This window comes from Myxocyprinus asiaticus, chromosome 20, assembly GCF_019703515.2.
Source record: "Myxocyprinus asiaticus isolate MX2 ecotype Aquarium Trade chromosome 20, UBuf_Myxa_2, whole genome shotgun sequence".
Classification (NCBI taxonomy): domain Eukaryota; kingdom Metazoa; phylum Chordata; class Actinopteri; order Cypriniformes; family Catostomidae; genus Myxocyprinus; species Myxocyprinus asiaticus.
This window is the reverse complement of record NC_059363.1, coordinates 32,190,112-32,217,912: the sequence shown is the minus strand read 5'-3', so window position 1 is coordinate 32,217,912 and position 27,801 is coordinate 32,190,112. Positions and strand designations below refer to the sequence as shown.

General features: G+C 37.1%; 3 protein-coding genes and 1 pseudogene across 3 annotated transcripts in view; 2 read left to right on the top strand and 2 right to left on the bottom strand.

Moving 5' to 3' along the window:
• Positions 1–780: 780 nt before the first annotated feature.
• LOC127411324 (alpha-amylase-like) lies at positions 781–6,682 on the top strand. The gene is made up of 10 exons (XM_051646829.1): positions 781–975; positions 1,212–1,358; positions 2,498–2,695; positions 2,813–3,043; positions 3,146–3,279; positions 3,816–3,938; positions 4,055–4,154; positions 6,018–6,139; positions 6,218–6,343; positions 6,446–6,682. The coding sequence occupies exons 1-10, from the start codon at positions 808–810 to the stop codon at positions 6,633–6,635; spliced, it is 1,539 nt and encodes a 512-aa protein (XP_051502789.1). The 5' UTR covers positions 781–807; the 3' UTR covers positions 6,636–6,682.
• Positions 6,683–7,521: 839 nt separating this feature from the next.
• Positions 7,522–8,823, top strand: LOC127411103 (probable G-protein coupled receptor 132; annotated as a pseudogene).
• Positions 8,824–16,766: 7,943 nt separating this feature from the next.
• On the bottom strand, positions 16,767–22,596 carry LOC127411353 (uncharacterized). Its single transcript, XM_051646873.1, has 6 exons — positions 22,511–22,596; positions 19,968–20,503; positions 19,699–19,856; positions 19,098–19,239; positions 17,581–17,649; positions 16,767–17,480 (listed from the first exon to the last, which is right to left on the bottom strand). The coding sequence occupies exons 2-6, from the start codon at positions 20,184–20,186 to the stop codon at positions 17,358–17,360; spliced, it is 711 nt and encodes a 236-aa protein (XP_051502833.1). The 5' UTR covers positions 20,187–20,503; positions 22,511–22,596; the 3' UTR covers positions 16,767–17,357.
• Positions 22,597–27,139: 4,543 nt separating this feature from the next.
• LOC127411296 (bifunctional glutamate/proline--tRNA ligase-like) overlaps positions 27,140–27,801 on the bottom strand; it is a 55,560-nt gene continuing 54,898 nt past the window's right edge. The window contains exon 34 of the mRNA XM_051646770.1: positions 27,140–27,586. Within this exon, the coding sequence (XP_051502730.1) occupies positions 27,436–27,586 (151 nt within the window). The 3' untranslated portion in view covers positions 27,140–27,435. The remainder of the gene's footprint in view (positions 27,587–27,801) is intronic.

The following is a 27,801-nucleotide window of genomic DNA, read 5'->3' as shown; positions in this document are numbered from 1 at the left end:
GCTATGCCAAACATTGTTGCCCATGTTATAATTTACAGTTACAAAATAACCTTTTGTGACAACATGCCCTAATGATGAGACATGTGTCATACATAGGGGGTAAGTTGTCACTATTACAGGATTTTCAGCAAAATGTATACAATATAACAATTATGAAACACAAAACAATTCATGAAACAGCAAAAATTAAAGGGTAACATTAAAACATTGTTTAGCCAACAGAATTTTGACCTTAAATTACCCGAAAATGATCACAACCTGAAAAAATACCCTTGTCCTGCCTTAAGTTTGGAGAAAAAAAAAGCGCAAAAATGATGAAACCAACACAAAAAAAGTACTGCTAGAGAAAACAAGCGTTAGTTTAATTGGACCTTTGACACAAGGCCTTACAGTTGCTGAGATATAACCCTTGTGACAACTTCCCCATGTGACAACTAGCCACAGTCTCCCCTGTACTCATACACTCAGGTCTACATTTTGTTTGTAAATATAACTTTTAACAATATTGTATTTGTTTTCTTGAACATATAAAACTCATTTAAAATAAATACATAAATGCTCTTGCACAAACACCAGTCACACTTCTCTCCATTGACTATACAACACTCATACAATTATGTAGTCTGGGAATAGCCAGACACTTTGCATCTGTGTCAATCACGAGAACTGATAACGATATAGGCCTATTTTTTTTATCTGGCATGCATATTTTCCAGTGTCTTCTATTGGATGGTGTTCCTGTGTGCTGTGTATATAATGACACTGACACCACTCGCCCACCCACTTTTTCTTCTGTGCAAAGGCACAATGAAGCTCCTGATTCTGGTTGCACTCTTTGGACTGTCCATTGCCCAGCACAACCCAAATACTAAATATGGTAGGACCTCCATCGTTCATCTGTTTGAGTGGCGCTGGGCAGATATAGCAGCAGAATGTGAGAGATACCTGGGGCCAAATGGCTATGGTGGAGTTCAAGTATGGTTTAAAATTATTTTTACTGACACAGCATTCAGCATAAATGAGACAGTGTATCATATCTTTATGGCAGTGGATGTTTTAATGAATAAGAATGAAAGTCTTGTATATATTTTGTATTGTCAGATGTTTTTTGTATTCCCTGAGTATTATGATTTTGATATAAGCATTTGAAGCATATTAAGAGCCTTTTTTATATAAATATATGGTCATTAATGAGTGTTATAATCTGACAGATCTCTCCCCCGAGTGAACACGTCAAGCTGACCAATCCTTGGCACCCTTGGTGGCAGAGATATCAGCCAATTGCTTACAATTTGTGCTCCAGATCCGGAACTGAGGAAGAGCTGAGAGATATGATTACACGCTGTAACAATATTGGGGTAAAGCAAAACTTTGGTTTATGCAAATTATGCAAAATATCAAGCGAAGTGGCATCTACCAACAGCTGTTGCTAGAGCTTTTCTCACACCCAACTTAAATTTTCTGAGCCATAACAACTGGTGAAAAAGGGATATGTATGAAGTCAATTCCCCTCAAGTTCACACAGATGTCTGGGCAGAGTAACCACAGGATTATTGTATTTACCAAATTAACTATGCACATGTTACACAAATGGGACAACCAGAAAGCTTCCACTTTCGGTTTTAAAGGGATAGTTCACCCAAAAATGAAAATTCTCTCATCATTTACTCACCATCATGCAGTTCCAGATGTGTATGACTTTCTTTCTTTTGCAGAACACAAATTAAGATTTTTAGAAGAATATCTCAGCTCTGTAGGTAGGTCAATGGTGGTCAGACCTTCGAAGCTCCAAAAAGCACATAAAGGAAACATAGAAGTATTTCATAAGACTCCAGTGGTTTAATCCATGTCTTCGGAAGCAATATAATAGATGTGGGTGAGAAACAGATCAAAAGTCCTTTTTTTTTTTTTTTTTACTCTAAATTTCCACTTTCACTCTCACTTTTGAAAGTCACATGTGGTACCTGTTCAGTTTCACTTTCATATCTGAAATGTAAAGTTAAAGTGGAGATTTAGAGTAAAAAAGGATTTAAATATTGATCTGTTTCACACCCACACCTACAATATCCCTTCAGAAGACATGGATTTAACCACTGGAGTTGTATGGATTACTTTTATGCTGGATTTATGTGACTTTTGGAGCTTCTAAGTTCTGGCCACTATTCACTTGCATTGTTTGGCTCTATAGAGCTGAAATATTCTTCTAAAAATTTTAATTTGCATTCTGCAATAGACAGAAAGTCATACACATCTGGGATGGCATGAGGGTGAGTAAATGATGAGAGAATTTCCATTTGTGGGTGAACTATCCCTTCAGTTTTAAACAATATGTCTATTGTTTTATCATTTGAAACCTAACAAAATGTTTCTAGATGTTGATATTTGTGTTACAAATCACCAATCCTGCTGATGCTTATTTAAAATAATTGTTTCATTACAATTATTACAATAAAATATTGATGATATTGTTGATCTTATGGCCTGTGTGTTGCCATAGGTGAATGTATATGTGGATGTAGTCATCAATCACATGTGTAAAGCAAGTAATGGAGAGGGCACTCACTCCAGCTGTGGAACGTACTTTAATGCCAACAAGGAGGATTTCCCCTCTGTCCCCTACTCATACTTAGACTTCAATGATGGCAAATGTAAAACCGGGAGTGGACAGATTGAAAACTACAGTGATATTTACCAGGTTCTTTTTTGGGTTCTTTCTCTGCAATAGATACAATTACACCAAGGTTTATGTTACAAACACTTTAAATGTTCATGCTAAGGAACATATTAATGTTAATGTCTCCATATCTAACAGGTCAGGGATTGTCGTTTGGAAAATCTCCTGGATTTGGCCATGGAGAAGGACTATGTTAGAGGAAAAGTGGCCGATTATCTGAACTCACTGATTGACATGGGTGTGGCTGGATTCAGAGTAGATGCTTGCAAGCACATGTGGCCTGGTGACCTCAGTAGTGTGTTTGGTAGACTCAAGACCCTGAATACCAAATGGTTTCCATCTGGCACCAAACCCTTCATTTATCAAGAGGTATTACCATCCCATTCACGAACCTCTGAATGATCTCTTAGTAAGGAGATCAGAGTTGACTAAAATTGTTGATGATGCTGCAGTACAAATGTCTTTTTTCAGGTTATTGACTTGGGTGGGGAGCCCATTAAAGCCAGTGAATACTTCGAGCTCGGAAGAGTGACGGAGTTCAAGCACAGTGCGAAAATTGGAACAGTCTTTCGTAAATGGGACGGAGAGAAGCTAAGCTATCTGAAGTATGCAACAATAACCCCTAACCAGGATCCGAAATTAACGATGGCTTGGGGCAAAAATGCCACAGAAAATGCCAAAAATGCCCCCAAAATTCAAAATGTGGCAAAAATGCCCCCATAACAAGTTTTTCTGTGTTTTATTCAGAACATCTGATATATTTCTTAATATTCTACACTAGGCCTAAGTATACATATTATTGCGTGAAACATAATATATATTTATTTAGATAGAAGTTAATAAATAGATTAAATGGATGAATTTGACATTTTTTTGTATGATTATAATAGTCATGGCCTCAACAAGGGGGAAAAATGCCCCTGGAAATCAAATCCAGGGGGCAGAAATTGCCCCTAAATGGAAAAGTTCATTTCTGACATGTCCCAAACATATTATTCAAAGTAGATTATAGTGGCCCTCTGTTTTTTGTCCATAGTGATATACAAAAATGCTGAAAATGTAACTTGTGCTAATAATCATGCTCAGTAGTGTTTTGTCTCAGAGTTATAGGAAGAGGGCTGTAAAAAGTCTTTCTTCTTAGGAACTGGGGAGAGGGCTGGGGTTTCATGCCCTCTGATAAAGCCTTGGTGTTTGTGGACAATCATGATAATCAGAGAGGCCATGGTGCTGGTGGAGCTTCAGTTCTAACATTCTGGGACTCTAGGTAAAATCTTTAAGGTCTCCTTTTGTAAACAAACTCAAAACTGATGAAACCTTCTTCTGGTCTTGTTACAAGAACAGCAACCATTGCTATTGTGTGTGTTTAAATGCCTTTCATAGGCTTTACAAGATCGCTGCAGGGCTCATGTTGGCTCATCCATTCGGTGTGACCAGAGTGATGTCTAGCTACCGCTGGGATCGTAAAATTGTGAACGGAAAGGTGACAGTGCTCTCTAAAAAAAATTATTATCTAAACAGAAATTCAACCCTAGAATGCATATGCAACTTTACCAACATAAAATGCATATGTGGGTCGAAAAAGACCTAGGTGAAATCTAGATGCTTAATCTTTATTAAATTACTTTTTTTAAAGGAAAATTAACTGAAATGATTATTTTATTAATAATTTACATTTTTAAATGGTTTATATATTTTATATTTAATTTTGAAGAGTTTTACTCATTAAAAATGGAGTAGGAGTTTTGAGTGACTATACAAAAACCTTTCTAAAAGAAATATGGGCAATTTCCATGTTTAGTAGGAACATACTGTGAAATGTTTCAAAAACTTAAAAAAACAACAACAAAGCAAACAAACATAAGAGTGTATTGGACTAGGGCTAGTAAAAATGAACTAGGATTAAATGTTTTTTATTTTATTTTTTGCAAAAAACTTAGTCATACTTAGTCAACTTGTAAAATGACAACCTTATGTAGGCTACTCTATATTGCCGTATTACTCTATATTGTTATATTACTCTTTGTAGATATATTTGTTGTCGTCGGAGTGGTGAGGTGTACTGAAAAAGAAAAGGCTGCAGGTTCAAACACATTGAGAAGTGGTCCAGGACCTATTACCATTGTATCCTTGCCGTGAACTAGGCATCTATGGTTTCTCCATGCACTGTCCCTGTAATAGATATAATGTCAAGCGCTCTGCATAAAAATAAGAGCTGAATGACAACTTGCTATACTTGCATACTACACATTTGAATACGAACATGGCATTTAAAGGAATAGTTCACCCAAAAATGAAAATTCTCTCATCATTTACTTCCCGTTATGCCATCCCAGATGTGTATGACTTTGTTTCTTCAGCAGAACACAAACAAAGATTTTTAGAAAAATATCTCAGCTCTGAAAGTCCATACAGTGCAAGTGAATGGTGATCAGAACTTTGTAGCTCCAAAAATCACATAAAGGAAACATAAAAGTAATTCATCCAGCCACACCCACTCCAGTGTTTAAATCCATATCTTCAGAAGCAATATAATTGGTGTGGGTAAGAAACAGAATAATATATGTCCTTTTTACTCCGCTTTTTGACTTCTACAGAAGAAAGAATGTCATAAACATCTGGAATGACATAAGGGTGAGTAAATGATGATAGAATTTTCATTTTTGGGTGAACTATCCCTTTAACATGTATTTAAAATAACAAATGGAAAATGAAAATATAAATGTATTACAAGTGTAATACCAGTGTTATGTGCACTGAATACCAAAGTAAACACATCTGGGTCATATAGTACCCACATATGCATTCTGTGGGTAGTAATGCAAAAATATTCAACTAAATGTTAAAAAACGTCAGTTGACATGGTCAAAGACACCTTAATTGAGGAATACCTGAAGTGTCAGATCACAAGACCACTTCATGTAAAAATATAGTCAAAAAGTGGACAGCTGACATTTTTGACCCACACATGCATTTTAGGGTTAAAGGGATGCCCCATGTAGTGAATTCCTCTATTTTCTTTGTTACATGACTTGAGTATATATCTTAAGTATATTTCATTATATTCTATTGTAGGCCTACACTGTAGTGACCATTTCAAATAGTTCAACTGAAGTAATATAAATGGATGACATGCTGTATGTTTTTTTTTTTTTTTTAAACATGCACTCATAAAGATCAAAAAGATTTCCCGTACAATAAATTCTAAGGGGTAAATATCTCCCCTTAATAAAAAAGTAAATTTCTGACAGTGGTTGCAATACATACACTTTATTATTCATTATATGAATAAACAGGACTATTAATGCATGAGATTTCTTTCATTGTACACCGACACATGGCACAGGATGAGAATGACTGGATGGGCCCTCCAAGCTATTCTGATGGATCCACGAAGCCAGTACCCATCAACCCAGACTCCACCTGTGGTGATGGTTGGGTATGTGAGCACAGGTGGCGCCAAATAAGGTGGGTTTGATGTTCAGTCCCTTTCTATTCAATGTCAAACCTAGAAATTCTCTTGAATGCTCTATTTTCTGCCCACAGGAATATGGTGATTTTTCGCAATGTGGTCAGTGGCCAGCCACTTTCCAACTGGTGGGACAATGGTAATAATCAGATCGCATTTAGCCGAGGCAGCAAGGGATTCATTGTCATCAACAATGATGACTGGTGAGAAGCAACACTTTCCAATGAGTGATTAAAATGCTAAATGTGTAATAATACAAAATAAGCACATAATGGCTCCTTAGCTGGATATGATTGGTATCCCAGGGGACTGAATGAGACCTTGAACACTGGCCTGCCCGGAGGCATGTACTGTGATGTCATCTCCGGAGATAAGAGTGGAGGCAGTTGCACAGGTAAACAGATCTCAGTGGGTTCTGATGGACGTGCCACCTTCAGCATCAGTAACACAGAGGAGGATCCATTCATTGCCATCCATGCTGACTCTAAATTGTAGATTCAGTGAGGATAAAATCATAATAAATCAGCATCTCTCATCTCAAATGTTTGGAATGATCTTGTTCTTAATAGTTTTGTTTTTTTTAATCCTCTTTCCATAGTTTTTCCCTCCTGAAATGGGAAGAACACAGCATTATAACTGAAACAAGACCATGTCAATGCTTTTTATTTACAGTACATTTTATTTACATTTGCCCATAAATGTCCTTCTTTTTTGCCAACAGTAGCCATATTTTCCAAGTCTTATCCAGCTCAAAAGTTCAAAACAATCCATAGAAATATTTTGCATTAATTTTAAAGTTTTGCCTTAAGTTTAAACAAATTAAAGGTGATACGAGCAGGCGGACATTGTACAATTGGCATTTGAACATAAAAAATAAAATAAAAAATGAAACAGCAATCGTACATTAAACCTACCATGCTATATTAATTTAGTGCTCTTCTTTCTAATTTCATACAAGCTCACAGTAGATAATTTAGGATTTAAAAAATACATTAAACTTTATTCCAGTGTAAAAATAGTAACACCACTGATTAATCTCATGATAAAGATGATTTTGGAGATGGAGGAAACTAAAAAACAAAAACTAAAAAACAAAACAAAAACATGCTAACATTGAAATCTTAAGTAACTGCCAAGACATTTCAGAAATGTATTAACAGCATAAAACCACTGGCGAATGTACAGTTGAGTCTGGTTATGGCTATCCTCTTATTTAAATAAAATGTATAGGGATGGTTCACCTTTTCTCATCATTTACTCACTCTCATGCCATCCCAGATGTGTATGACTTTCTTTCTTCTAAAGCTAAAGAGGTCTAGTCACCATTCACTTGCATTGTATGGACATACAGAGCTGAAATATTCTTCGAAAAATCTTTGTGTTGTGCTGAAGAAAGAAAGTCACACATTTGGGATGACATGAGGGTGAGTAAATAATGAGAGAATTTTCATTTTTTGGTGAACTATCCCTTTAAATGAGATGTTACCACGTGCTTTTTTTATTCAGACTTTATTTATTTTATATACAAGTTTCCTATGCTAGAAACTGTATATACTGTGCTTTAATATCACACTATGCTGTGGTTAAAAATAAAATACAATAAAATGCACAAATATTCTTATTGTATTTGACATTTTTGTCAGTGTTACATGAAATTACGTGTTGTTTAAATTGTTATTTCCATTTTTATATTTTCAACAGACTGTTTTTAGCAACAGTGAAATCTGGAAACCCATGCACGCTTTAATAAATCACACAAACTATGCGATCAAATTGTATTTCACTGAAATATGTCCTTTTTTTCCACAATTTTTGGATCCTGATCCCAGTGAACATGAACAATCTGACACCAAACCACACAAACAGTTGTGAGATCCCTTATAAAGAAGAAAACCCACTTCCAATTGTGGCTCTCTACAGCACAGTCATTACAGTAGGTCTGCCTGCTAATCTGTTTATAGCCTTCCTCACGTTTCTCGAAGTGCACGGAAAGAATCTACCTCTTCAGTTTGTCAGTGTGTGACCTAATCTATCTAGGTACACTTCCAATGTGGGCCATTTACATCAACAAAGGCTATCGCTGGGACTGTGGCTCTCTGGCTTGTAAAGCCACCAGCTATGTCTTCTTTAACAACATGTACATCACTATATTCTGTGGACCGGTTAATAGTGGTGGTCTATGCTGTGGAGTCTCGAGGTTTGAGAAAGATGAAACATGCAGTGATGGTCACCATTGTGATTGTGGTTGTTGTTGCTGTGGGACACATTCAAGTTTTCACCATGACAGAGGGCAACACTGAGGAAGAGAAATGCTTCGAGTCAGACCAGCCTTCTCGTGTAGTGACAGGATTCAACTATGTCCGCTTCATCATTGGTTTCTTCATCCCGCTGTGCATTCTAGTAGTCACAAACTCAGCGATCCTTGGTAACGAATACACCAGTGCTGGTTTGGAGTCATGGAATAAAGTCAAAGTTCGAAACCTGGCTTTGGCTGTCGTCTTGTTCTTTTTGGTCTGTTTCACCCCCTACCATGTGATCCTTTTGCTGCGTGGCGTGTCATCAATTTTCACTTTTCAAGTGGGAAATGTGATTTTGAGAGAAATATCTACTCTATTCTTTCGCACTGGGCTTATCTACCATTAGCAGTACCATAAACCCTGTTCTATGTGCTTACCAGCAATAGTGTACATTAGAATATCCACGATGGCCTGCAAGGTGTACGCAGCAGCTTAAGATTTTCTTCAGCATAAGTTTTTTGAATTCTCAACTGAAATTTTATTTTGCTTTACTTACAACATTTATTTAGCTCAGAAATATTTTGATTAAATATGAAATATGTTTTTTTTTTTTGTATATTTGTTTATAAAAATGAATATTCCATACATAAGAACAGTGTTACATGAACTGCATGACTTTTAAAGGAACAGTTCACCCAAAATTAAAATTTTGCCATTATTTACTCACTCTTATACTGTTCCAAACTGTATACGACTGACTTTCTTCTGTGGAACACAAAATTATATCTTATAAAGAATGTTGTGATTGCTGATTTCCATACAATATCATTCGAAAATGATTCACTTGAAAGCTTAAAAGTACTCAATTTAAGTTGTCATTCATTCTCACCTCACTGGTTCTTGTGACGTTCGGTTAGGCATGCGCAAGAACCAGTGAGGTTTGATTTCATTAACATGTTCCCATATTTTATTGGGCTCTTTATACTTGAGTTTCTCAATGATTTGATTTGAGAGAATGATGTTCGGTCTGTTCGGAAATTTCGGTCTGTTCATCGTATAAAGTTGTCGTATGCCTTCAGAAGACTTGGAATATGAGACATGATTTGGATGGACAATTTTTATGACAAGCTTTAAAGTGAGTCACTATCAGCTGCTTTGTATGAAAATCTGTGGTCACGACATTCTTTAAAATATCTTCTTTTGTGTTCCGCAGAAGAAGAAAAGCCACATGGGTTTGTAGCAACACGAGGGTCGGTAAATTTTCACAGAATTTTTCATTGTTGGTTGAACTATTCCTTTAAGGACTGGGAAAAAAATTATCCTTCTATGCATTAATATCTTAGCAAAGACAAAGTGTGAATGTGCAACTTGTAAGACTTAATTAACTTCATTGAAATGGACAGAAGTCTGTGAATTTGGTGCGAAATGGGTGCTTTTTAATTTTTAAGTATATAAAAGCATGAGGCCATACAAACAGTTAGAGGAAATGCTTAGAGGTTAGCAAAGTGCTGATATGTGCAAAGGAGAAGATATCTGTCTGCTTACAGGTGATAATTTAGACACATACTTTGTCTTATACAAAGTCTTGACATGTACTCAACCCCATGTGGTTCTTATGTTTCTTCATTTAGTTTAATTCCGCAAGAAATATGTAGAAAATTGAACACGTGCTCTTGGGCAGATTCTTGACAGTCATTACTGCTTTGTTTTAACCTAATTAATTAATTATAATTCAGAGGTGGACAAATTTATCGAGCAATTCCTCTTTGGACCTATCGGAAGTGAAATGGCATAAGAAACATAATGTTAACACCTCTTTTCATATTATAATTTAACTAGAGCAACAAATGCCAGTCATTTGGAGAAATGTAGTTTTACATGTAACTGTGGTTATGCCAGGATTTATATTCATTATATATTTTTTTCTGATTAACACTTTTTATTGATTCACACAATTATCAAAGAAAAGCAAAACATATATTCACAGAATCAACATTTAACTCTCACTATTACCCCTCCCAATCCCCAACCCCACCCCCACCCTGACCCTCAACAAACATCCCTGTGGTCACACATGAGTATACACACAAAAAAAAAAAAAAAATAAATAAATAAATGAAAGAAAAAAGAAATATATATAATGGTATATATATACAGGGTTGGGGAGTAACGGAATATATGTAACAGGATTACGTATTTAAAATACAAAATATAAGTAACTGTATTCCATTACAGTTACAATTTAAATCATTGGTAATTAGAATACAGTTACATTCAAAAAGTATTTTGATTACTGAAGAGATTACTTTGCATTTTATTGTCATTTGTTTCATTTAATATTCAGTCCTTTCAGATGGAAAACATTTATACATATAAATGATGCGATCCAAAGTGCATTTGAACAGCGGTGAAACACTTTCTTATGATGTGTTACATTCATACGAGCAGACAGAGAAGTACGTTTGAAGTAAGTTTGGAGCAGAAGAAATAGAAATAAACCTTGAGTAAATTGTCAGCTTTACGCTAAGCTAAAATGCTATTTCTAGCCATTTTACATGCACATGTTATTTCACGATCATTATTTTTATCAAGAAAATTCACGTTGGATCATAATTTCTTTTTTTCTAGTAAGACCTTTGATATTAGGGCAAAAATCTTATTCTTGATAATCATTTTTGTATTGTTTTCCTGTAAAAATATCTAAAAATCCTTAAAGCAAGATCAATTTGATTTATCTTGTTTTAGAAACAACACTGCATAAGATATTTAGGATTTTCAGAGAATGTATTTTTAACATGTGTATTTTGTCTTACTGTACTGGCAGAGTTTTTATAGTCAAAACAAGTGAAAAAATCTACCAGTGCTGAAGAAGTAATCCAAAGTATTTACAATATGTTACTGACCTTGAGTAATCTAATGGAATACGTTACAAATGACATTTTACAGCATGTATTCTGTAATCTGTAGTGGAATATATTTCAAAAGTAACCCTCCCAACCCTGTATGTGTATATATATATATATATATAAATAATAATAATCACACACATTTAAAACTATACTTCTCTCTCCACTGCCTCTCCCCGAGAGCCCTCCAAGAAGGCCAGATAGCTACCCCATTTCTTATCAAAGTTTCCCAGCCTTCTACATGACATTTCCTTCGAATGCCGCCACCCTCCCCATCTCTGTGCACCACTCTTGAAATGAGGGTGCTCCAGCCGACTTCCATCCCCTTAGAACAATCTGTCTGCCAATCATAACACTGGCTAGGACCCAATTTTTTATGTGTTTCTCCGCTATATTAATGAGTAGTATGCTACTCCCAAAAATAGTACAGAGCAGGTGGCACAGCTGTAAATACCTAAAGAACTGAGATCTGGGAATCACAAAATGTTGAACCATATTTTCAAAGGATGTCAACACTCCACTCTTATATAGGTCACCGAGCATATTAATCTCCCTCTCAATCCACTCTGTCCAGCAGAAAGGGGATTTATTAATGCATAATTTGGGGTTCAGCCATATACTCGAGCCTACATTTAAATAAATATCCGAATTAAACACTTTGGACACTTTTGTCCATACTGAGTGCAAATGCGAGATAACGGGGTGTAACTTCTCCAATTAGTTTGATAGAAAGGCTTTGCAATGGCGAAATAGGGGCAAAAACTTCCTGTTCAATACAAAACAAGGGAGGGGCTCTCTCAGGAGGAAGTGACCAATGAGCCAAATGTCTGAGACCGAATGCATAATAATAAAACAAAATCTTGGGTAGGCCTAGCCCACCTTTGTCAATCGGCCTATGCAACTTACTGAAATGTAATCTGGAACATTTACCATTCCAAATGAAGGACTTCACTATGCTATCCAATTGCTTGAAATAAGAGAGGGGGACATCTATAGGGAGAAACTGTAGCAGGTAGTTTTGGAATACAATTTGGAATACAATTAATTTGAATAACATTAACCTTCCCAATCATAGATAAATGTAATGAAGCCATATCGCTCGAAAACCTTTTTATTAAATGGTCAAAATTAACGAACTAAAATCACACAAATTTGCTGGGAATAAATTACCCAAATATTAATGCCCTGTTTGGGCCACTGGAAGGCGCCCGGCTGAAAAGCCGTTATCGGGCAGTATGCTGTCAGAGCCAAAGCTTCGGATTTAGACCAATTAACTCTGTATCCTGAAAATGTATAAAAGGAATTAATAACCCTGTGGAGGCAAGGCATAGATCTAATGGGGTCGGAGACAAATAATAAAATATCATCTGCGTAAAGCAAAAAGTTATGCACCACACCTCCCGCCATCACCACTGGAAAATCATCCTCCTTTCTTATTGCAGCTGCTAATGGTTCCAGGGCAAGACAGAACAATAATGGGGAAAGAGGGCAACCCTGCCGGGTGCCCCTATCCAGAGTAAAATAATCTGAAATTAATCAATTTGTTTGTTCCGCCGCTACTGTGTGTCTATGAAGTAACTTAATCCATCCAATAAAAGTATTCCTGAACCCATACATTTCCAAAATCTTAAAAAGATAATCCCATTCAACCATATCAAACGCCTTTTCGGCGTCAAGTGAGATGGCAGCAACCGGAGCCTGACCATTCGCCACTGACCACATGATATTGTTGAAATGCCTAATGTTATCAGAAGAGCTACGACCCCGAATAAACCCCACCTGATCTATATGTATAAGAGATGTCATAACTTTACTTAATTGGTTAGCCAAAATTTTTGACAATATTTTAACATCTAGCTGGATCAGGGAAATTGGACAGTAAGTCTTACACTCGCTTGGATCTTTGTCCCTTTTAAGAATCAGGCTGATCCGGGCTTGTGTCATGGTTGGCAGAAGCTTTCCATTCTTTAATGATTCCGTATAAACTTCTAGCAAAAGTAGAGCCAGTTCTATAGTATAAGATATAAAAAATTCAGTGGCAAAGCCATCTGGCCCCGGAGCCTTGACTGCAGGCAAGGCCATAATCCTCACCAAGCTCCTCCAAGGTTATCTCAGAATCAAGAGAATTTTTTTCTCAGTCGTCAGTTTAGGAAGTTCTAATGGTTCAATGAAGTTTCTAATATCTTCATCATTAGACGAAGACGTGGAACTATAGAGATCAAGATAGAATTCTTTAAAAGCATTATTAATATCAATGGCTGAGGTAAATATTTCACCACCAGCAGATTTCACTGAGAGAATGGTAGAAAAAGACTCTCTCTGTTTTATATATCTTGCCAGAAGCTTCCCTGCTTTGTCCCCCGACTCACAGTATGACTGTCTTGTCCTGAATAGCCAAAACTCATTAAAGGGATACATTAAAGTGCCAACTATATGATTTCTTTTTCTCCGCATATGGCAACACCTCTAAACACACCAGGACGTGATCTGAGACTAAAATGTTTCCAATTGAGCAATCAACAACAGATGAAATGAGGAACTTAGATATACAAAAAATCTATTCTAGATTAAATCTTATGGACTGAAGAAAAAAAATTATACCAGATGGGTTCAAAAGTCTCCAAATATCTGTAAGACCAAGATTTTTACACATCCTGTGAAGCGACACTTTTGCTTCACTATGATCAAGGACTGAGTCCATCAAAAGTTTAAAGTCTCCTCCCAATATTATATCATGAGGGGTGCCAGCGGCATGCAACATCCCTTCAAGATCTTTAAAAAAGCCCTGATCATCAACATTAGGTACATATATATTTGCCAAAATAAGACTTTGTCCCTGAATTTCAGCTAAAACAATAATGACTCTTCATAATTTATCTTTACTCTGTTTGTAGATGTTTACCTATCAATGTAATGACTTCCCTGCTCTTACTCAAGCCAGCACTATAAAAAAAAATGCCCACCCCATATCTTTCCAAATTGTTCAGCTTCCTGCAGGGAAAGGTGCATTTCTTGAAGGAACACTTCCTGAATATCAGTGCAAAAGTGACCTTCCATTGATGTAAATATTTCTTGCATTTCTTGAATCAATCACATTTCTCTCTTGTCGATTTTGTAAAGACTGGGAACAAGAAAATGCTGTGGTTCTTCCAAAAAAGCCTTCCTTTACTTCTCGCCACACGTAACACAAGATCTTTATCGGATGATCTCAGAAAATTGGCCAGAATTGTCTCTTTCAGCAGATTTCCGAGCCGGAACCCTGTGAGCTCGCTTGATTTCCAGCTTATGGCCTGCTATATCGAGCAGACTCGGAAAGAGCCCGTCCAGGAATTCCACCATATTCTGTCCCTCCACTCCCTCCGGGACTCCCACGAACAAAGTTATTCTGCCAGCTACGGTTTTCAATGTCCTCCAACTTCTCCCAGAAATGCTCCAAATGCACCTTGGTCACTAGCAGTTTAGCAGATAGTTCCCTCTCCGATGACTTCAGATAATCAATCCGTTTCTCGACATCCCCCACTCTTGTGATCACATCAGTAAATTTTGCCTTCATGGCAGTGATCGATCGACGTATCACAGCAAGATCCTCCAAGTCAGCAATGACCTTCGTCAGCACTGCCGATATGTTCAACATCTCTCACCGCATTTCCCGCACTTCTCCGACCAAATCGACTTCCTGGTCCACGGCCTGCTCAGGGGTGTCAGCTTGAGCACGTAAATGTCATTTAATATCTCCAGAGCCTGAGGATTTTGAATTCTTTGACATACTGTCCTCCTAGAACAGAGTGTATTGAATCTCACCGGTTTATGTCATAAAAGGTATTAAAACTAGCAAAGTGCGCAGAGCTCGCTGTTCAGACGTCTGATTCTTGCATGGCGTCACGTGACTCTGCCATGTCAATTTTAATGAAAGTGATTATGGAAGTGAAACTCCTGTGAAACTCTTATTATAACGCTATGAAGCACAAAGGTGGTTACTCAGTTATAGCGTATACATTTTTTAAAATATGCATTATTTATGGTTATGTGTCAAGAGAAGTGTTGCATATTAAACGAAGAAACCCACTGGAAATTGTCTCATAAAAACATGCAAGTCAGCCCTCAGTAGTCCTAACTGTATTCTGCTAGACATTTTTAACTCGTCCTGAATAGCATTTTTACCACTTTGACCACAGCAAAACTTTTTGGAATCCAAAGCAATCTCAAAATGTCCATGTTAAAAATATTTTTAAAGAACAATTTAATTAGCCCAGAAAAAAATAGATGATGCTCATTATAGCTTCAAACATCATGTTGTGGTGATGCCTTTGAATTTAGGAAGGGAAGTGTGTGTGTATATCTGTACTTAACATGACCTTAAGCTGTCTGTGAACTTCCTGTATGCTGGGTTTTAAAAACAATATGTCGAGTAGAATTTGATTTTCAGTTCGACTCTATCTCAGACTGAATGACAGGAAGTACTGCGGTCACTCGCATAATCAGGACTGCCATCCAAAATCTAAATTTACCCTTGTTTTTAATGTCAATGTGAAGATATCTGATAGCAAAATAAGATCTGGCAGATTGGTTTAGAAGGACAGACATTAAACTTCACTAAAAGACTAACTGGGTAACACATTAAAATGTTGATATACAGTATTTATAGTTATTAGCTCACTTTTTTAAACTTTGGTTTTATACTCTATTGTGGAGCGGTGCGCAGAGGAGGGTTTCTTTTGTTTTTTTGGTGGACAATAAAACAGGTGAAAAATTCCAAAGACTTGGCCTACATTTAAGGAAAATCTTGAGCCATATCTAGAGACTAGACTATCATAGGACTCTTTTTGACACCCTAGCAACCACATAACACTCTAGCATCATGGTGCATGACTTTCTTTCTTCAGCAGAACACAAATTAAGATTATAAGAATATCTCAGCTCTGTAGGTCCATACAATGCAAGTGAATGGGTGCCAAAATCCACACAAAGGCAACATAAAAGTACTCCAGATGACTCTGGTGGTTAAATTCATATCTTCTGAAGTGATATGATAGGTGTGGGTGAGAAACGGATCAATATTTAAGTCCTTTTTCCTTCATTTGCTCCTTCTGTTTTTGGTGATTCACATTCTAAATGCATATCGCCCCCTACTGGACAGGGAGGAAAATTTATGACAAAAAATAACTTAAATTTTGATCCGTTTCTCACCCACACCTATCATATCGTGTCTGAATACATGGATTTAACCACTGGAGTCACATGGATTACTTTTATGCTCCCTTTGTGTGGATTTTGGTGCTTCAAAATGTTGGCACCCATTCACTTGCATTGTGAGGACCTACAGAGTTCAGATATTATTCTAAAAATCTTCATTTGTGTTCTGCAGAAGAAAGATGGTCATTCACATCTGGGATGTCAGGAGGGTGACTAAATCATGAGAGAATTTTCAATTTTTTTGGGTGAACTATCCCTTCAAGCTGGTTTCACAACACAATGACGTTTGACATAACCATTTATTTTTATTCAGTTGAGTTGAAAACAAATAACTCATCTTGATGTACAGTATTTAAAATAATAGAATGATATATTCATAAATATACTAAAAACATTCAAACATTTCAGATATCAGTACACACATTATAAAAATAATGTAGCATTTGAGAACAGTAAGCCATGAGCTTAAGGCAGCAACAAACAATCCAATATATTAATCTGTATATGGCTATGTTAGCTTCCTGTATTTGTGAATTTACAGTGATTTTGATCTTGTTAGGCACATGCTCTATTGTCTATGGTGTATTGTAACAGCCTCCTCTTTATGTTAGATTGAAAGTGTTTACTTCAAGTATGTAAGGAATTGTTTCCTGTGCTAGTGTGCATAGCAGTACTGCCCATTTCAGAGTCTCTTTGTAACAGGCTTTTCCTGAATTTATTTGTAACAGTGTTTCCTTCAGAAGACATTACCTGTGCTCATTTATGTGTGCAGAGCAGGCAGTAGTACAGTATGTATTGAAGATTCAGTCTTTTGAAATAGTGCGTCAACATAACAATGGTACCGGTCTCTTATACCGTGCATGTGCAAATGTAATCTTGATTTACTGGAAAGGGTCTTTCTTTTGCTGGTAGGGGAGCAGCTTCCTGGTGTGCTGGTTAAGCCACTGTTGTGAGATCTGATAAAGGAAACCTGGCGCATTCCGACAATGTGATGTTGGCATTAGCTACATGAAGAAAAATGGTCAGAGGTCAATGATTCAGTTTATTGCTTGCATTTGAACTGGAATTCACTTCCTCTGTAAGCATAACTAGACATAAACTAACCTTGGTTTGAATAAGAGTTCCGGGAGGGTCTTCAGGCTCTTCAAGTTCAAGATCAGAAAGAGTAATGCTCTGGAAAAAAAGGAAAGTTAATTTAATTTAATAACACTAACTTTAGAACATTAGATACGAAGTCACAAAACACAATTACAAATGCTATATGTGCATTGTTTTGGTTTATAAAGTCTCTTCTTCAACCTACCCCCTTTCACACAGGAAACCTGGTAAACTGCATTAAAATGGTTGGACTGCCTTTACTAGTAAATGTTCCACATCAGCTATTCACACGTGCAACAGTTTCTGTCTATTCACACATCAGCACCAAAATGCTATTATACTCTGAGATGTAGTTAGTTATTTTATCAGTCAACAAATTTCTTCATGCACTGAGGGGGAAGAGAAGCACTTTTAGGCTGGATTACACTACACATCTTCTAAAATCCGAACAAAATCTAAAAATATTAGGTATCTTCACACACTTACCAACTATGTAAATGGCTACAAATAAAAACTGGGCATAACACACTAAACGACAGAACATTACTCCGGCTGTCAAGTCGATCTGATCACATGGAAACACATGCCCCCATTCTAGGAGATGCATAACAGATGTAAACAAACATGCTTGTACGGGAGTGCTTGTCTTGGGTGGAAAGACGAAGACGGCGACACAAGTTGGAGGCAAGTCGCGCTACACGTTTTCTCCACTTTGAGCGCTTGTCCACCATCTCCATTTCTTTGTCGTCCAGTGTCGTGACCGCGCGTGGTTAATTTCCATTGGCTGCTCAGTTTATGACTTCATATTTGAGATGTTGAGCATCATACACTATGAGATTTTCTCAATAGTCAGCTCTAAAATATCAAATATTTTTTATTTCCTCCGACCTCAATGTGCTCAAACCGTTAATCTTATGACTCTGTTCACACATACTGTAGCATCAAAACTGAACTTGTCAGGGTGGGAGGTATAACCAAAAAGATAAATCACTGACTGCAGATCAATTACATTTTTTATCAATGTGGAAAGTTGTGGTTGACACATTTCTATCATCTCACGTTACATACAATCATACTTCCTAGCTATAGAACAGAACAAAGATACTATAATAGAAAAAAACATTTTCTGAACCTCAGTGTTAAAGCTGTAGTACGTAACTTCATCGCTGTTAAAATACTTTCTCCTATCCTAGCTTATTATGAAGAAACAACTATATGCAAGTCATTTGTAGGTTAATGTTTCTCGAAAACTGTAAACATGGTGTCTCTTTGGTGTTATAACAGTTTGTTTTAAGCGACCCATCCAGCCTAACACAACAACATTGACTCATCCAATGGCTTGAGTTGGGGCGGGACTATCTGTTTGTTCGATCAACGGGAAACGGGCATATTCAAAAAGCTGTTTGAAAACCATGTTTATTTTTGCAATTCTGTTCGGTGGCGCAGAAATTACGGACTTCAGCTTTAACCAGATATTGTGCAGCAAAGGTACCAGTAAAGACAAAAAAATACATTTCACCCACCTGTGAGGCAGCGCTCGTGTCAGGGTGTCTGAGCTGAAGGGTTTTGAGCAGTACTTTGTGGGAGTGTAATTTGGGTTTGGGGCTTGATAGTCTCAGAGTTTTTGACCCAGACTGTAAATTACACCAGAAACTGGCAGCTTGGCTGATGTTGAAGAGGGAGAGAGAGAGATAAAGACTTTTGAAAAATGTATTCGCACTTCATCATTTAAAACAGGCTTGAGTGCAGAGCTTGAACAATAAACCACAGCATTTTACAGTGCAAAGTGGTTTGAATTCATTCAAATCAGGGCAAAGATTGACAGTGGGCACACACTGACAGATGCCTTAGAGGAATGCGCATATTAACAAAATGTAACAAAAATTAAGTATATGCACGCATTCTACACTTTATAGAGTAACAGCAACTTGATGAGCATATAGATGTACATGCCAACAGCTATTGCCAACAACTAGAGTGAAATATGGAGAAAGCGCCTGTAAGAAACTTGTAAGATACTGAGCGGCAGCAGTTTTTTTTCCTGATGAAAACTGTGCATTGTGTTTCAACACTACTGAGTTTCATTGTTACAGTGAAGGGTATCAAAAAGCTATAAGCTTGTACCTTGTAATTGCTGCAGACTCAGAGATCATGTCAACTGCACTCTGGAATATTTGGGACAGTGTAGGGATTTCCATCATGACAGCTTCTTTTTTTGCCGACTCAACACAAAAACAGTCATGGAAAACTAACTGGGCATTTACCTTGTTGCCATTTTCAACCTGTAAAGAATAGCAGCCTTAAGTACAGTACAGTAGAGGTACCCCAATAACATTCATAGATATGAACGTTATAAACAACAAACCAGTTTAAAATAAGCCAAATGAACATACGTTTCCAGGAAGCTCAAAAGTTCTTATTTCTGTCACAGGTACGGTTGATAATTCTTCCTCTTTCTTGGTATTCTGCTGGAATTCAGCCCAGTCTGAAAAGCTGTTGTCATTTTGCTGGGGCTCTACCCAGTCCGCGGAGCTGAAGGTGGACCAATCGTCATATCCTTCACAACTTTGAAAGCCATCCTCACCATAGCTGTCCAACATGCACTCCCCCATTACACACAACTACTCTCCTTGTTTGTTATCCAGACCCTGAATTTTACAGTTTTGAAGTTGTCAACATTTATGTGGTCTTTTCAAGCTTTGGCAGAATCAGCAGCGGTCATAAGCCCCACGTTTCTTATTGATCTAAATACTGTTGCTGTTGTCTTTGTAGCTATGTTTTCTGGCAGTGAGCAGTTGGTTCTCGGTGACCCACAACAAGCAAGGAGGTCCCATTGTGTTTCAGATGCAAGTCTGATGACACATGCTTCCTTCCAAAGAAAGCAGCAGCAGTTGATATGCTTTGATTTCCAGGAAGAGGCCTGAGAAATCTGGAGAGAGAAAGAAACAGTGATTTTCTCCTTTCCTGTTCCTTACAAAATGTCTGCAGTTTAAACATTATTATTATTATTATTTTACATTAACATTATATGTAATTTTTTTTTGGATTCTTTTTCTCCCAATTTGGAATGCCCAATTCCCAATGTGCTTTTAAGTCCTCGTGGTCACGTAGTGATTCGCCTCAGTCCGGGTGGCGGAGGACGAATCCCAGTTGCTTCTGCGTCTGAGATCGTCAACCCGCGCATCTTATCACGTGGCTTGTTGAGCGCCACAGAGACATAGCGCGTGTGGAGGCTTCACGCCATCCACCGCGGCAACCACGCTCAACTCACCACACGCTCCACCGAGAACGAACCACATTATAGCAATCAGGAGGTTACCCCATGTGAATCTACCCTCCCTAGCAACCGGGCCAATTTGGTTGCTTAGGAGACCTGGCTGGAGTCACTCAGCAGCCAATATTATATGTTATTAAGAATTTATTAATACTATAAGAAAACAGGAGAGGATATAAAGTACAAAAAGGTTGTGAAACATTAAGTGGAATATTTTACATATAATATTATAGGAGTAAAATAAAGAAAATCTACAACTGTATTTAGATACTCAAGCTTTACTGATATTACAAAATATATACAGTACCAGTCAAAAGTGTGGACACACATTACTAAATTTGTTTCTCATCATCTTTTGATCTAAAGACTTTGCTTAAATTCTTGAAATGTGATTTACTGACAAACAGAATTTGTGCCTGTGTGTGAATTTCTTTACAAAGCTTTAAGTTTTGATGATTATTTTTTAATGGGTAAATTGGATAATTGGGTACGTCATGAAGTTGGTTGAGAGAATGTCCAGAGTGTGCAGAGCTTAGGGTTTTAAAACAGGGGTCTAGGGACCCCCAGGGGGCCGCGCAGGGTGCTAGAGGGTCTGTGGAAAATTTCAGAGAAAGAAAAAAGTGTTTCTTTATATTACCTTTTTTTTTGGTTGGTATTTATTACATGGTTTATATTACATGATTTTGGTAGGTATTTCTGTATATTACACCAAAAAATTGTAATAAACTTAAGATAATGCAATAAATGTATGCAATTAATGATAAAAAAACCATCAGTTTTTCATATTACCTTTTACATGTTTGCGACCATAAGCATGAAAACACCAATACAAAAAACGATGGTTGACATTGGAGGTTTATGTCGATGGTTATAGCCGATGGTTTTAATTTGGTCAATAATTGGCCAATACATTGTGCATCCCTTCAGATCATATTTTTTTAGAGTTTATTTTGGATTTAGTAGGCTACAATAACAATACAAAAGCTAGTTATTTAAATAGTCTTCATAATATCACACTTAACATTTTTCTTAATTTTCCTCTGGTCTTTATACACAAAAATATATATCGACCTTTATGTTTTAGGAGGGGGTCCCTTGCAAGGTGACTGTCATATTTGGGGGTCCTTGGCATCAAAAAGTCTAAAAAAACGTTGATCGGGGCAAAGGGTGGTCATACATTGAAGAAGAAAAATACACGATTGTTTTAATTTGTTTAGCATATTTTCGTCGTTAAATGATCCAATACACGCCCATTTGTGTTATTTTATAGTTTTGATGACTCTACCAGTATTATTAAATTCGGAAATTATATATATTCCAATTTTAATAATACTGGTAAACCTTGACTAATAGTATACAGTATAAACAACACAATATTGACAAGTGAAACCGCCTGAAACCCTGTAAAAATATTTACCTCCGGATTTCTTTAAGGGTTAAAATTTTAAATGATACTTCAAAACATACTTTAAAAGGTTGCGTTTTGAAACCAGCTTCAATCCGGTATTTATGTTTTGACTAAAAGCACGTACCTCTATCAATGATGTCAGGGTCAGATTAACGGGTAAGTAAACAAACCTTTTGACTTTACATATTCTCTAAACCGAAGTAAAACGTCCTTTGTTTGAACAGACAAGCAAAAAACGACAACAGTCCACTTACCTTCTTGAACAGACCGCGACAGATGTAATGAAATGTTGAATTAATAGTTTTTCCACGTCGCGTTTCCGCAGTTTTCTGCCGAGTATGTGACGTCATGTGAATAGGAGGAGCGCGCGATGTACGCACCTGTCTGTGACGCGTCGACACGCCCAGCACAGGTATGACGCGTTCATATCTCAGTTTCGCTGTGAAATATTACATCCATCCAAGCTAGATACGTTTATTTTTGTATGATTTCTTGGACTGGGCTTTAGGAATTGTGATTCGTTAGGAAACGAGATCCACAGGGCTTTGAATGCTCAACTCCGCAGTTTCATAGAAGGTAGTGTCACTCAAGGTTATTATAGTTTTGCATTTCCAAATCAGTTTTTATTTTATATCGTTTTCAGATTTGCTATAAATCTCAATTTAGTTTTAGTTAGTTCCATTAATGAGTTTGTTAGTTTTAGTTTAGTTTCTATTTTGTAAACACATTTCATTTTCGTTTTTATATATTTTAGTTTTAGTAATTATATTTGAGAGTTAACTGAACACTTCCATACATACATGTATACAACATATATTTAAAAATATGACAAAAATTGCATTTTCATATATGTAACATTTTTTAAAACACTTGTGGAATTTAAATTTGTACATATAAATTCTCAAATATATTAACTCTAATTGTATTTGCTTGTATGGCCATACATCAGACAATGTAATAATTGCAACAGGCATAATTATTGAATCCTCATTTGTGTTTTTAATTAGCAGATATTTTGCATGTCTATTTTAACCTTAAGTTTTCTTGCATTGTCTGAGGCAGAACATTTTAATAAAAAATAATTAAGGGTCTATCCACAGGATTCACCTAAATGTATGTTGTGTGTGTGTGATTCTTTTTCTTTTCTTTCTTTTTTTTCGGCCTGCTAACAGCATATTAAGTTATTGAGCATAATTAACACAATTGCAAAGGTATATAATGGTGATTTGTAAGTTTTCACTGCAAAACAACCCCAAATATTCCGCAAACTGCATCGCAATATTTGAGAAAAGTCGCAGCAAATTCAATCATTTTGGCCGCAAACCCCAGGAAAAAGTGCTGCGAAATCCTGGTGGGACTGAATATAGTAACCAGGACGCCAGAGGCCGCTGTAGTGCAGAAATGACCCAAATACCAACATGAAGAAAAAAGTGTGCACATACTGCATATTCTAGATATATATTATGCTTTCTGCTTCATTCTATGAATGAAATCCGCATGAAATCAGTAAAAGAATCCGTTATAACAACTCGATGATGACTGAAAGATATTTGCATTAGATTATTTGTAATTACAGTATTTGTAATGTTTACATGCACTAATGCTAATGCCTTTGCCATAGTATTGCACCTGTTACACTAGTATGCCAGCCTTGGCCACACTAGGACCTGAAAATATTCACGGAAGATCGTGAAAAATGTTTTTATACTTGTCATGTCCCAGTCGTCTTCATATCAGTCTTTTAGTATCAGCTAACCTCATGTGCATTGCATGCCACAACGCCACCTGCAGGTGTTCAACTAAACTGCCCAACAGTGTTTGCGGCTCTGAAGATGAATATCTCAAACACACAGGTCAGATTTTCCCGCCATGTGATGAGAGCTCGTTGTCTACGAAAAAGATAATTTAATTTGGATCATTTTTATTTTATTTCAGTTAGTTTTTTATTTATTTTTTAATAACTCTTGTTAGTTTAGTTTAATTTTTCATTTATTTTAAAATATTTATTTGATTTCAGTTTACGAAAAAAAAAAAAAATCTTATTTTTTTCCTCTCTCCCATTTTCTCCCCAATTTGGAATACCCAATTCCCAATGCGCTCTAAGTCCTCGTGGTGGCGTAGTGACTCGCCTCAATCCGGGTGGCAGTGGACGAATCTCAGCTACCTCCACATCTGAGACCGTCAATCCGTGCATCTTATCACGTGGCTTGTTGAGCTACCGTGGAGACTTAGCGTTCATGGTGGCTTCACGCTATTCTCCGCAGCATCCATGCACAACTCACCACGCGCCCCACAGAGAGCGAGAACCACATTATAGCGACCACGAGGTGGTTAATCCATGTGACTCTGTCCTCCCTAGGGCCAATTTGGTTGCTTAGGAGACCTGGCTGGAGTCACTCAGCACGACCTGGATTCAAACTCGCGACTCCAGGGGTGGTAGCAACGAATTTTTTTTTAATCAATAGTTTTCGTTTCAGTTTTCATTTACGAAAATAACCTTGGTGTCACTCAATCAGTTCGTTGTAACGACACTAACAGCAGTCTGTGTGCATGCCCTATGCAGTAAGCAAGTCAACCGACCATGTTGAAGACGACAAACAATTAGTAAGTAATTTTAGTGTCTCTATTTTTATATGATTGTGAATTTCAGGCTAAGGAGATGAGCTGACAACATATGTTTCTATATCGGTCCGCTGCTACCAGTCGGTTCGGGATCTTGGTCCAGTATGGGAACTGGAGGACATGCGGCTCAATGAATTGCACTGCAAGGAAACAGTGGTTTCCCCAGCGGATGCCTTGGTACAGTATATTCCATAATACATGACCACAGACTCTATGTAAAATATCTGCTACATAATTTTCCAGATGCTTTGACACAGACGAGCAGCTGCCCAGCTGTGGTCCATCAAGTGATGCTGTGCTTGCGATACGACAGGATGGATATCTTAATCTACTGTTGGAAGTGTCTCAGCAGCTCCCTATCTCCACAGCCGAACTCGTTCTGCGGGGTTGTGTGAATTCAGATAATGGCAAGTCTCCTCTTCTCATCGCTTGTGAGCTCTTGCATGGGGGAATGATCATCACCCTATTGAGATTCAGTGCTGAGAATCAGACCGGAGTCACACTTGATGAATGGACTGCTGGGACATCTTCGGAACTCCAAGGGGGATGCTTTGAAAAAGCAACGATTTTTCAACATTTTGCTCATGTTTATAATAACAAATGCACATTTTAAGATGAAAGGGTGCTTGATGAATGCCGTTAATTGTTGCATGCAAATTCTTGGACAGCGCAGCTATGATTTTCTCATTGGGAAAACTCCACAAGCCCTCGGTGTCCTGGCGATGCATTGTTTACTGCGATAAATTCCCATTAATAATTTAATAAATGTGATGCCATTTCCAATACCTTTAAAAGCAGCTCTAGAGATATGAACAGATAAGTCTACTAATTAAATGAATAGTTCACCCCAAAATGAAATTTCTCTCATTATTTACTCACCCTCATGCCATCCCAGATGTGTGACCTTTAGATTTTCAAAAGAATATCTCAACTCTGTAGGTTTATGCAATGCAAGTGAATGGTGGCCAGAACTTTGAAGCTCCAAAATTCACATAAAGCCATCATAAAAGTAATCCATATGACTCCAGTGGTTAAATCCATGTCTTCTGAAGTGACAGGATAGGTGTGGTTGAGAAAAAGATCAATGAACACGTTTACATGCACACCAATACATTGATTACTCCCAATAATCAGCTTATTTAAAAATCAGCCAAACCAATAAAATCCGCATTTACATGACATTTGAAATAATCGCATTATTCTCTGCTTTTGACGTCAATCTGTGTAGAAGCATGCGCTCAACATGTGTGCACGTTGGTTGAGCACGTAAGAACGCCGGTTAAGGTGTTTATGTGCCGCGTGAAATCAGCGTAATGGGCAAAAATCTAACCGTGTCGACCGGTTTATTCATAAGCCGTTTATGGCCTTTACACCAATAAAGGAATACAGTTTATTGCATTTACATGACCACACGAGTTGTCAGCTTATTAACCATAATCAGTGTAAGAACGTGCATGTAGTTTCTTTTTTATTATAAATCTTCACATTCTTCTTTTGTTTTTTCACAATTCACATTTTTCACGAAAGCTGGTCAAAAGTGTGCATTTATAGTAAAAATAAAAATAAATATTCTTTATATTTCTCACCCACACCTATCATATCGCTTCAAAAGATATGGATTTAACCACTGTCTTATGGATTACTTTTATGCTGACTTTGTGACTTTTGGAGACTCAAATTTCTGGCCACCATTCACTTTGTATGGACCTAAAGAACGGTTATATTCTTCTGAAATCTCCAAATTATCATTTAAACAGTGTCATGACCACCAAGGACATCTGATATTCAGAAAAATGGTCCCTCAAAATAACAGATTCTTAATCATTTACATTTGGTCCCCCCAATTTTCAGACTTGGTTGATCATTATGGATTTTGCAATGATAGATTCTTAAACATTTACATCTGACCCCCCCCATTTTTGAGTGTAAAATGGATCATGGCTGAAATCTCTTGGTACATGGAATATTTTGCATAAACCTTACTGGATTTTTCCAGTGACTGGCAAATCTACTAACCTCACTGGTTTGTTCATCATTATCTTGTAGACCAATAAATATTTGGCAGACAGCGAGCGAGAGAGAGAGGCCAGAAAAATACACACAAACAAACCGAAGGTTTGTTCATTCCAGTGGCAACCATTGTGAGCTCCCAAATGGGATCTTGTCAAACCATGGCCAGATCAATTATCATTTAAGCCAACAATGGTCAACTGATTCCCCATGTAAACATATGAGAAAAGTCATCAAGAGGGACAGCAAAATGATAGAAATTAAGAATTCCTTTATTACAGACAATGTTTAGTTTATTACAATTGCCAAGTATTTATTTAGGATAAAGATGTGCAAAGGTTTACTACGGCCACAAAGGATTTCTAAATCTTAGCCCAGAACTGTCTGTCTGATCAGCTAATTAAAATATGGCCAGAAAGACATAGGAATTGCGGTTTGATCAGCGGTAAGAGAAGATTACAGATGTCATAAGTTTCAGCAAATCTTGCTAGTGCATTTGTTTAAAAGGGGGAAGCCACTAGTTGGTGGATAGGGATAACAGAATATCTCAATAACTGCGTCCAAACAGCGTGTAGTGCTGGGCAGGTTCTTTGCCGCTGACGCACATCTGACCAGGCTGCAGGATCTTCAAGGGCTCAAAGGGGATACACAGACTCTTAGCTCCCATTGAAGGCGCACCAGGCTCCAGATCTTGATCCCTGAGGATAGGGGAAATGTTAATATTTTTTTTTTAACCTTAATAAACAGCAATATTTACCTGCATATATCGTAAAGTACGTAAGATACCATGCAAGGCCTTATATGAACATTTTTGAGTGATGATAAACAAATCTTTGAATCAGTGAGTGGGTTTACAACCCCAATTCCAAAAACATGCTTGATCTTACACTGATTATGCTTAATTACCCAAGTA